This window comes from Cherax quadricarinatus, chromosome 11 (genome assembly GCF_038502225.1).
Source record: "Cherax quadricarinatus isolate ZL_2023a chromosome 11, ASM3850222v1, whole genome shotgun sequence".
In the NCBI taxonomy this organism is placed as follows: Eukaryota; Metazoa; Arthropoda; class Malacostraca; order Decapoda; family Parastacidae; genus Cherax; species Cherax quadricarinatus.
The window spans coordinates 24,285,559-24,298,982 of record NC_091302.1 but is presented as its reverse complement, the minus strand read 5'-3'; the positions used below and the strand labels follow the sequence as shown (position 1 = coordinate 24,298,982).

The 13,424-nt window shown below is 35.6% G+C and overlaps 1 protein-coding gene across 1 annotated transcript in view; it reads right to left on the bottom strand.

The window, feature by feature from the left end:
- Positions 1–3,069: 3,069 nt before the first annotated feature.
- LOC128687528 (sodium-coupled monocarboxylate transporter 1-like) overlaps positions 3,070–13,424 on the bottom strand; it is a 230,617-nt gene continuing 220,262 nt past the window's right edge. Inside the window, exon 8 of the mRNA XM_070083859.1 lies at positions 3,070–3,986. Coding sequence (XP_069939960.1) covers positions 3,839–3,986 — 148 coding nt within the window. The 3' untranslated portion in view covers positions 3,070–3,838. The remainder of the gene's footprint in view (positions 3,987–13,424) is intronic.

Below are 13,424 nucleotides of genomic sequence, written 5' to 3'. Positions count from 1 at the left end.
ATAAAATAAAAACACTAAGGACTCCAAAACTATATCCCCACCTGCTTTTAACATTTCCATCTTCATCTCATCAATCCCAACTGCTTTACCCCTTATTATTATAATAATAATAATATAATAATAATAATAATAATAATAATAATAATAATAATAATAATAATAATAATTATTATTATTATTATTATTATTATTATTATTATTATTATTATTATTATTATTATTATTATTATTATTATTATTATTATTATTATCATTTAATATTTTTACCATTGTGGGTCATTGAGAATGGTGTGGCTTCAGTCTTAGTCCGGTAATCGTAAAAATGCAACTCTGATCAAACACTATCCTAGTTGTCCTAGTATGAATGTCAACCAGGATGAGTAGATCTTGTTTGTTGTTAAAAAAAAAATAAGCATAGGAGGTCTTACTATGAAGCCTTTCATGATACCTGAAATCGTTGTTTACCTTTGTTAGAATACTGTTGAGAGGGAAATGTGCTAGACAGAGAGGTATGATAAATACCAGGAGGTGGTTATTCAGGAGGGATATAATGTAATAAAGCACTGGTAATCTATATGAGATATTTTGAAACATTGAGAGAAATGGTCTGTCTTATGAGTTCTTTGCACAAGTAAGTTGGAATAATACTAGGAGAGCCTATTACACAGTCAATGATTACATTACACGAGTGTTTTAATGACCCCAAGAAACACATCGCCGCTCATCTCAGCTCCCAATAAAACTTCTACCATAAACATGAACAGCCTAGGAGTCAACTAAACTGGAAAAGAAATCTGTTTGAGGAACAGGAGAAAATAAACAAATTACACAAGATCCACTATTTTATTGACAATCACACAACTTATGATAATATAGTTAATAAAATACACATTGTGTTCATGATAATCTGTGTATTTTCTGTAAGTAATTAAAAAACTACGTCTATCAATAGAAAAAACCTAACCATTGTTATACATAGCAAAGAATATTTCCACTGAACATCAGTCTGTAAGTCTACAATGAAAGTCAACTATTATAGTGTTTGGTTAGGAATAATGTGTCTTTATTTTGCCTCCAGAGAATATCAACTGTAAAACAATGATGACCGACACATAATTAAATTTAAAAAAATGATAAATAAAACCTAATACAACATACTGATCGTCCCAAATTTGTTAAAATATCAAAGCAAAATAGTCGAGGCATTGACTTATTTGAATTATATTCATAGTGAAGCTTATATCCGTAGTGGACATAAAGTGCCAGGGTAATGGGAGGGAAGAAATGGAATCAAATTTAATGCAAATATGGGGAAGATTGCTCCTTGGATCAAGAGCTCTTGACCAGCATCAGGCAACCCACCAAGGATGAAGTGTGGAAGGAGTGTAATATACCAAGAAGAAGATCTCTTAGCAAATATTTTGCTCTTTGTCTTGCATAACTTATATATGTAGACAGAAACAGATATTTGCACTCTGCTGAAAAATACATTTAAAATATGTGAAATAAGACATGTGTAGTATCTGGATATTTTAACCAGGAAATGTTTCACTACGAATGGTTTGTTAAATCCTACAGAGATAATCACAGTGATAGTGACAGAGGAGACGTGGAGAGATAGGAGACTAGTACAGCTGTGAGCCAGGGGCTATAGGGACTAAGCTGACTTGGACCAGTAGGCTCGTTGCAGTGCCCCAACACTCCATCTACTAGGTGATCACGGTGTTCTGATGGTAAATAAAACTGCAAGTCTTCTGCATAACAGTGTTGGTCATTGTAATTAAAATACTTTCCAGACATCATCGTCTGATTAGTCTTCTTTCCTAATGACGAGTCTGGCTTCTTTAAATTTCATAAGATTGATGAAGCAGACATTGTATTGGTCAGCTCTGTTATATGTATTTTGAAGCACTCTTATGATTTCTTCCAAGCTTCTAGATGATTCTCAAACAAAATTTCTCAACCACCGCAAGGGATCATATTCAAACCTGCTTCACAGTGTTTTGTTGCATTACTTGGTTGCTACCGCACTCAGCTCACACAAGGTTCGATCCCCCTTACAGTTGGAAACATAAGTGCGTGTTTCCTTAAAACACCTGCTGTCCCTGTTCACGTAGAAGTAAATAGGTACCTGGGTGTTAGCCTACTGGCAAGAGTGGCATCCTAGTAACAAAATTAACCAAATTAACCAGGGGTTTACTGTGTAGTATGTCTCTGATGTCAGCTATGGTCTATATAAATTGCATCACATACTTGAGATATGAAGATTTATATTGTCATATATTATTATTATTATGTTTTCATTTTTTCTAAGTCTTTTACCGCTGTGGATGTTATCGTTGCTCCTTTAATGTACCTGGGTACCTGGAAGTTTGTCGACTGGTGTGGGTCGCATCCTGGGACAACATTGACTTAATTTGCCCGGAATGTTCTGCATAACAAGCGGCTTTCTGTATAGTAGTATGTCATTGATGTCAGCTAGGACTGTATACCTTGTACATGTACGTGTAGAAACAAAGATATTATTATTATGTATACTGGGAACGCTAGTAGCTACCTCACCAACTGGTAGAACAAACATTCTACCAGACGAACGTTCCTGCCTAGCTGAGTGAATATTTCCAATGCTTTCCTTCTGCGATCATTAATAAATTTAGATGAAAATTGGATATGTGTGAATATTTGATGAATGTCAGTACATACTTCTTTGAGAAAAATTGAGCTTGAAATCTTGTATGTTCTGAGGTGAAAACTGAAGACCATTCCTCTGTTCTGGCGTTGTGGTGTGGAAAATAATGCAGTCAGTCGTCTTTATTAGTTGATTTCCTGTAAACCCTAAAGAAAACCAACTAGTAAAGACGACTTGGTGCATTATTTTTCTCAGCTGAAAACAGGTGGAAGAGAGGAGTGATCATATGGTTCTATCTCATAGTGAAGGTTTCCAGCTCTGTTGTTCTCGAAGATGAATGTTCTTACATTCATCAGACATTCACACAGTTCCAATATCCTTATCACTTTATTAATGATTGCAGAAGGAAAACGCTGGAAATATTCACTCAGCTAGGCAGGAACGCTGGTCTGGCAGATTGTTTGTTCTAGCAGATGGTAAGATACCTACCAGCATCACCAGCACACTTGCTAGGAGCAACATTAAGGTAACCACGATGACATCCACAAGATACAAGACTTAGTACAGGAGAAAACATTTAGACCAACCGGTTTTGAAGGAAGTGTGAACGTGATCCCATGTGGTGGTTGTGGAGAATTTTATCTTTGAGTGTCATCCATTAACTTAGAGAAAATTCCGAGAAACCTCCAGAATACATATAGTAGAGCTCTGTGCGTCATCTGACGACATACTCACGACCATCTTATGAAATTTAACGAAGCCAGACTTGTCATCGGGGAAGAGGAACTAACCAGAAGACGATGTCTGGAAAGTATTTGACTGCAACCACCACACTGTTGTCCAGAACACTGGCACTTTTATGATTTCAGAAGTCATTGACAAATTAATTCTTTACCATCAGAACACCACCATTACCTAATAGAGTTTAGGTGGCCTACAACGAGCCTACTGGCCCAAGTCAGCTCAGTCCCTCAGCCCCTGGCAGCTCACAGAACTGTTCCATCTCAACTCTTTAAGCCTCACGTCTGTCACTATGTAAATTTATTTAAAGGTACTAATATTTCACCTATCTTTTTTTCAAAATTTTCGGCATCTTATACCGTTTTGTACTGACTAAAAATCTGTACTGAACACGACCGCCTGTTTTTCAGATGTATTGTTAAAATATGGGTTTCTGAGTAATAGATAAATGCCTCACTTAATTAAGCTTTATCTTGCTGGAGTTGGTTGTCTTCTTTGTGAGCAACGTTGTTTGTGTGTGTGTGGGAACTGTTGAAGATACTCCACAACCACCTGTGAAGACGTCCACAGGAAGGACTCACAGCTCCGGGGACAAGGCAGCTGGGACTCAGTGCACCTAGAGACACACGTAAACAAATTATGTATGGCGCAGATCATACTACATAGCTTCTTCTAGTTACTTGTTACAGTCATTAAAATTCCTAAAGCAAACAACAGTGTCAGATATAAACCCCTACCACCCAATATATATAATTATTATTATTATTATTATTATTATTATTATTATTATTATTATTATTATTATTATTATTATTATTATTATTATTATTATTATTATTATTATTATTATTATTATTATTATTATTATTATTATTATTATTATTATTATTATTATAACTATAATAGTAAAAAATAATATTATTATTATTACCGCTGAAATTTTATCATATATGATAATCTGCCTATGTAATGTTACTATATTTAGAACGAGTGACGACAGAAACTTTCGGACATTATGAAAACAACATAGCAGTAACAACCAAGTATGAACTAACAGAACAACATAGCAGTAACAACCAAGTATGAACTAACAGAACAACATAGCAGTAACAACCAAGTATGAACTAACAGAACAACATAGCAGTAACAACCAAGTATGAACTAACAGAACAACATAGCAGTAACAACCAAGTATGAACTAACAGAACAACATAGCAGTAACAACCAAGTATGAACTAACAGAACAACATAGCAGTAACAACCAAGTATGAACTAACAGAACAACATAGCAGAAACAACCAAGTATGAACTAACAGAACAACATAGCAGTAACAACCAAGTATGAACTAACAGAACAACATAGCAGAAACAACCAAGTATGAACTAACAGAACAACATAGCAGTAACAACCAAGTATGAACTAACAGAACAACATAGCAGAAACAACCAAGTATGAACTAACAGAACAACATAGCAGTAACAACCAAGTATGAACTAACAGAACAACATAGCAGAAACAACCAAGTATAAACTAACAGAACAACATAGCAGAAACAACCAAGTATAAACTCACAGAACAACATAGCAGTAACAACCAAGTATGAACTAACAGAACAACATAGCAGTAACAACCAAGTATGAACTAACAGAACAACATAGCAGAAACAACCAAGTATGAACTCACAGAACAACATAGCAGAAACAACCAAGTATAAACTAACAGAACAACATAGCAGAAACAACCAAGTATAAACTAACAGAACAACATAGCAGTAACAACCAAGTATGAACTAACAGAACAACATAGCAGTAACAAGCAAGTATGAACTAACAGAACAACATAGCAGAAACAACCAAGTATGAACTAACAGAACAACATAGCAGAAACAACCAAGTATGAACTAACAGAACAACAAAGCAGTAACAACCAAGTATAAACTAACAGAACAACATAGCAGAAACAACCAAGTATGAACTAACAGAATAACATAGCAGTAACAGCCAAGTACGAACTAACAGAACAACATAGCAGTAACAGCCAAGTATGAACTAACAGAACAACATAGCAGAAACAACCAAGAATGAACTCACAGAACAACATAGCAGAAACAACCAAGTATGAACAGAACAACATACCAGAAACAACCAAGTATGAACTAACAGAACAACATAGCAGAAACAACCAAGTATGAACTAACAGAACAACATAGCAGTAACAGCCAAGTATGACCTAACAGAACAACATAGCAGAAACAACCAAGTATGAACTAACAGAACAACAGAGCAGAAACAACCAAGTTTGAACTAACAGAACAAGCAAGTATGAACTAACAGAACAACATAGCAGTAACAACCAAGTATGAACTAACAGAACAACATAACAGTAACAACCAAGTATAAACTAACAGAACAACATAGCAGTAGCAACCAAGTATGAACTAAGAGAACAACATAGCAGTAACAACCAAGAATGAACTAACAAAACAACATAGCAGTAACAACCAAATATGAACTAACAGAACAACATAGCAGAAACAACCAAGTATGAACTAACAGAACAACATAGCAGAAACAACCAAGTATGAAATAAAAGAACAACATAGCAGAAACAACCAAGTATGAGCTAACAAAACAACATAGCAGAAACAACCAAGTTTGAACTAACAGAACAACATAGCAGAAACAACCAAGTATGAACTAACAGAACAACATAGCAGAAACAACCAAGTTTGAACTAACAGAACAACATAGCAGAAACAACCAAGTATGAACTAACAGAACAGCATAGCAGAAACAACCAAGTATGAACTAACGGAACAACATAGCAGAAACTACCAAGTATGAACTAACAGAACAACATAGCAGTAACAACCAAGTATGAACTAACAGAACAGCATAGCAGAAACAACCAAGTATGAACTAACGGAACAACATAGCAGAAACTACCAAGTATGAACTAACAGAACAACATAGCAGAAACAACCAAGTATGAACTCACAGAACAACATAGCAGAAACAACCAAGTATGAACTAACAGAACAACACAACAATAACAACCAAGTATGAACTCACAGAACAACATAGCAGTAACAACCAAGTATGAACTCACAGAACAACATAGCAGTAACAACCAAGTATGAACTAACAGAACAACATAGCAGTAACAACCAAGTACGAACTAACAGAACAACATAGCAGAAACAACCAAGTATGAACTCACAGAACAACATAGCAGAAACAACGAAGTATGAAATAACAGAACAACATAGCAGAAACAACCAAGTATGAACTAACAGAACAATATAGCAGTAACAACCTAGTATGAACTAACAGAACAACATAGCAGAAACAACCAAGTATGAACTAACAGAACAACATAGCAGTAACAGCCAAGTATGAACTAACAGAACAACATAGCAGTAACAGCCAAGTATGAACTAACAGAACAACATAGCAGAAACAACCAAGTATGAACTCACAGAACAACATAGCAGAAACAACCAAGTATGAACTAACAGAACATAGCACAAACAACCAAGTGTGAACTAACAGAACAACATAGCAGAAACAACCAAGTATGAACTAACAGAACAACATAGCAGTAACAACCAAGTATGAACTAACAGAACAACATAGCAGAAACAACCAAGTATGAACTCACATAACAACATAGCAGTAACAAACAAGTATGAACTAACTGAACAACATAGCAGTAACAACCAAGTTTGAACTAACAGAACAACATAGCAGAAACAACCAAGTATGAACTAACAGAACAACACAGCAATAACAACCAAGTATGAACTCACAGAACAACATAGCAGTAAAAACCAAGTATGAACTAACAGAACAACATAGCAGTAACAACCAAGTACGAACTAACAGAACAACATAGCAGAAACAACCAAGTATGAACTCACAGAACAACATAGCAGAAACAACGAAGTATGAAATAACAGAACAAAATAGCAGAAACAACCAAGTATGAACTAACAGAACAACATAGCAGTAACAACCTAGTATGAACTAACAGAACAACATAGCAGAAACAACCAAGTATGAACTAACAGAACAACATAGCAGTAACAGCCAAGTATGAACTAACAGAACAACATAGCAGTAACAGCCAAGTATGAACTAACAGAACAACATAGCAGAAACAACCAAGTATGAACTCACAGAACAACATAGCAGAAACAACCAAGTATGAACTAACAGAACATAGCACAAACAACCAAGTGTGAACTAACAGAACAACATAGCAGAAACAACCAAGTATGAACTAACAGAACAACATAGCAGTAACAACCAAGTATGAACTAACAGAACAACATAGCAGAAACAACCAAGTATGAACTCACATAACAACATAGCAGTAACAAACAAGTATGAACTAACTGAACAACATAGCAGTAACAACCAAGTTTGAACTAACAGAACAACATAGCAGAAACAACCAAGTATGAAATAACACAACAACATAGCAGAAACAACCAAGTATGAACTCACAGAACAACATAGCAGAAACAACCAAGTATGAACTAACAGAACAACATAGCAGAAACAACAAAGTATGAACTAACAGAACAACATAGCAGAAGCAACCAAGTATGAACTCACAGAACAACATAGCAGAAACAACCAAGTATGAACTAACAGAACAACATAGCAGAAGCAACCAAGTATGAGCTCACAGAACAACATAGCAGTAACAACCAAGTATGAAGTCAAAGAACAACATAGCTGTAACAACCAAGTATGAGCTCACAGAACAACATAGCAGTAACAACCAAGTATGAACTCACAGAACAACACAGCAGTAACAACCAAGAATGAACTAACAGAACAACATAGCAGAAACAACCAAGTATGAACTAACAGAACAACATAGCAGAAACAACCAAGAATGAACTAACAGAACAACATAGCAGAAACAACCAAGTATGAACTAACAGAACAACATAGCAGAAACAACCAAGTATGAACTAACAGAACAACATAGCAGAAACAACCAAGTATGAACTAACAGAACAACATAGCAGAAACAACCAAGTATGAACTCACAGAACAACATAGCAGAAACAACCAAGTATGAACTAACAGAACAACATAGCAGAAACAACCAAGTATGAACTAACAGAACAACATAGCAGTAACAACCAAGTATGAACTAACAGAACAACATAGCAGAAACAACCAAGTATGAACTAACAGAACAACATAGCAGAAACAACCAAGAATAAACTAACAGAACAACATAGCAGTAACAACCAAGTATGAACTCACAGAACAACATAGCAGAAACAACCAAGTATGAACTAACAGAACAACATAGCAGAAACAACCAAGTATGAACTCACAGAACAACATAGCAGTAACAACCAAGTATGAACTAACAAAACAACATAGTAGAAACAACCAAGTATGAACTAACAGAACAACATAGCAGAAACAACCAAGTATGAACTAACAGAACAACATAGCAGTAACAACCAAGTATGAACTAACAGAACAACATAGCAGTAACAACCAAGTATGAACTAACAGAACAACATAGCAGTAACAACCAAGTATGAACTAACAGAACAACATAGCAGAAACAACCAAGTATGAACTAACAGAACAACATAGCAGTAACAACCAAGTATGAACTAACAGAACAACATAGCAGTAACAACCAAGTATGAACTAACAGAACAACATAGCAGTAACAACCAAGTATGAACTAACAGAACAACATAGCAGTAACAACCAAGTATGAACTCACAGAACAACATAGCAGTAACAACCAAATATGAACTAACAGAACAACATAGCAGAAACAACCAAGAATGAACTAACAGAACAACATAGCAGAAACAACCAAGTATGAACTAACAGAACAACATAGCAGAAGCAACCAAGTATGAACTAACAGAACAACATAGCAGTAACAACCAAGTATGAACTAACAAAACAACATAGCAGTAACAACCAAGTATGAACTAACAGAACAACATAGCAGTAACAACCAAGTATGAACTCACAGAACAACATAGCAGTAACAACCAAGTATGAACTAACAAAACAACATAGCAGTAACAACATAGCAGTATGAACTAACAGAACAACATAGCAGAAACAACCAAGTATGAACTAACTGAACAACATAGCAGAAACAACCAAGTATGAACTCACAGAACAACATAGCAGAAACAACCAAGTATGAACTAACAGAACAACATAGCAGAAGCAACCAAGTATGAACTCACAGAACAACATAGCAGTAACGGCCAAGTATGAACTATCAGAACAACATAGCAGTAACAACCAAATATGAACTAACAGAACAACATAGCAGAAACAACCAAGTATGAACTAACAGAACAACATAGCAGAAACAACCAAGTATGAACTAACAGAACAACATAGCAGTAACAACCAAGTATGAACTAACTAAACAACATAGCAGTATCAACCAAGTATGAACTAACAGAACAAGATAGCAGCAACAGCCATGTACGAACTCACAGAACAACATAGCAGTAACGGCCAAGTATGAACTCACAGAACAACATAGCAGTAACGGCCAAGTATGAACTCACAGAACAACATAGCAGTAACAGCCAAGTATGAACTCACAGAACAACATAGCAGTAACAGCCAAGTATGAACTCACATAACAACATAGCAGTAACAGCCAAGTATGAACTCACAGAACAACATAGCAGTAACAGCCAAGTATGAACTCACAGAACAACATAGCAGTAACAGCCAAGTATCAACTTACAGAAGAACATAGCAGTAACAACCAAGTATGAAATAACAGAACAACATAGCAGTAACAGCCAAGAATGAACTAACTGAACAATATAGCAGTAACAGCCAAGTATGAACTTACAGAACAACATAGCAGTAACAGCCAAGTATGAACTCACATAACAACATAGCAGTAACAGCCAAGTATGAACTCACAGAACAACATAGCAGTAACGGCCAAATATTAACTCACAGAACAACATAGCAGTAACAGCCAAGTATGAACTCACAGAACAACATAGCAGTAACGGCCAAGTATGAACTCACAGAACAACATAGCAGTAACGGCCAAGTATGAACTCACAGAACAACATAGCAGTAACAACCAAGTATGAACTAACAAAACAACATGGCAGTAACAACCAAGTATGAACTCACAGAACAACATAGCAGTAACAGCCAAGTATGAACTCACAGAACAACATAGCAGTAACAACCAAGTATGAACTAACAGAACAACATAGCAGAAACAACCAAGTATGAACTCACAGAACAACATAGCAGAAACAACCAAGTATAAACTAACAGCACAACATAGCAGAAACAACCAAGTATAAACTAACAGAACAACATAGCAGTAACAACCAAGTATGAACTAACAGAACAACATAGCAGTAACAAGCAAGTATGAACTAACAGAACAACATAGCAGTAACAACCAAGTATGAACTAACAGAACAACATAGCAGTAACAACCAAGTATAAACTAACAGAAAAACATAGCAGTAGCAACCAAGTATGAACTAACAGAACAACATAGCAGTAACAACCAAGTATGAACTAACAGAACAACATAGCAGTAACAACCAAGTATGAACTAACAGAAAAACATAGCAGAAACAACCAAGTATGAACTAACAGAACAACATAGCAGAAACAACCAAGTATGAACTAACAGAACAACAAAGCAGTAACAACCAAGTATAAACTAACAGAACAACATAGCAGAAACAACCAAGTATGAACTAACAGAATAACATAGCAGTAACAGCCAAGTACGAACTAACAGAACAACATAGCAGTAACAGCCAAGTATGAACTAACAGAACAACATAGCAGAAACAACCAAGTATGAACTCACAGAACAACATAGCAGAAACAACCAAGTATGAACAGAACAACATACCAGAAACAACCAAGTATGAACTAACAGAACAACATAGCAGAAACAACCAAGTATGAACTAACAGAACAACATAGCAGTAACAGCCAAGTATGGCCTAACAGAACAACATAGCAGAAACAACCAAGAATGAACTAACAGAACAACATAGCAGAAACAACCAAGTATGAACTCACAGAACAACATAGCAGAAACAACCAAGTATGAACTAACAGAACAACAGAGCAGAAACAACCAAGTTTGAACTAACAGAACAACATAGCAGTAACAAGCAAGTATGAACTAACAGAACAACATAACAGTAACAACCAAGTATAAACTAACAGAACAACATAGCAGTAGAAACCAAGTATGAACTAACAGAACAACATAGCAGAAACAACCAAGTATGAACTAACAGAACAACATAGCAGTAACAACCAAGTATGAACTAACAGAACAACATAGCAGTAACAACCAAGTATGAACTCACAGAACAACATAGCAGTAACATCCAAGTATGAAGTAACAGAACAACATAGCAGAAACAACCAAGTATGAACTAACAGAACAACATAGCAGAAACAACCAAGTATTAACTAACAGAACAACATAGCAGTATAAACCAAGTATGAACTAACAGAACAACATAGCAGAAACAACCAAGTATGAACTAACAGAACAACATAGCAGAAACAACCAAGTATGAACTAACAGAACAACATAGCAGAAACAACCAAGTATGAACTAACAGAACAACATAGCAGAAACAACCAAGTATGAACTCACAGAACAACACAGCAGAAACAACCAAGTATGAACTAACAGAACAACAGAGCAGAAACAACCAAGTTTGAACTAACAGAACAAGCAAGTATGAACTAACAGAACAACATAGCAGAAACAACCAAGAATGAACTAACAGAACAACATAGCAGAAACAACCAAGTATGAACTCACAGAACAACACAGCAGAAACAACCAAGTATGAACTAACAGAACAACATAGCAGAAACAACCAAGTATGAACTAACAGAACAACATAGCAGAAACAACCAAGTATGAACAACATAGCAGTAACAACCAAGAATGAACTAACAAAACAACATAGCAGTAACAACCAAGTATGAACTAACAGAACAACATAGCAGTAACAACCAAGTATGAACTAACAGAACAACATAGCAGAAACAACCAAGTACGAACTAACAGAACAACATAGCAGAAACAACCAAGTATGAACTAACAGAACAACATAGCAGAAACAACCAAGTATGAACTAACAGAAGAACATAGCAGAAACAACCAAGTATGAACTAACAGAACAATATAGCAGTAACAATCAAGTATGAACTCACAGAACAACATAGCAGTAACAAACAAGTATGAACTAACAGAACAACAAAGCAGAAACAACCAAGTATGAACTAACAGAACAACATAGCAGTAACAACCAAGTATGAAATAACAGAACAACATAGCAGAAACAACCAAGTATGAACTCACAGAACAACATAGCAGAAACAACCAAGTATGAACTAACAGAACAACATAGCAGAAACAACAAAGTATGAACTAACAGAACAACATAGCAGAAGCAACCAAGTATGAACTCACAGAACAACATAGCAGTAACAACCAAGTATGAAGTCAAAGAACAACATAGCAGTAACAACCAAGTATGAGCTCACAGAACAACATAGCAGTAACAACCAAGTATGAACTCACAGAACAACACAGCAGTAACAACCAAGTATGAACTAACAGAACAACATAGCAGAAACAACCAAGTATGAACTAACAGAACAACATAGCAGAAACAACCAAGAATGAACTAACAGAACAACATAGCAGAAACAACCAAGTATGAACTAACAGAACAACATAGCAGAAACAACCAAGTATGAACTCACAGAACAACATAGCAGAAACAACCAAGTATGAACTAACAGAACAACATAGCAGAAACAACCAAGTATGAACTAACAGAACAACATAGCAGTAACAACCAAGTATGAACTAACAGAACAACATAGCAGAAACAACCAAGTATGAACTAACAGAACAACATAGCACAAACAACCAAGAATAAACTAACAGAACAACATAGCAGTAACAACCAAGTATGAACTCACAGAACAACATAGGAGAAAC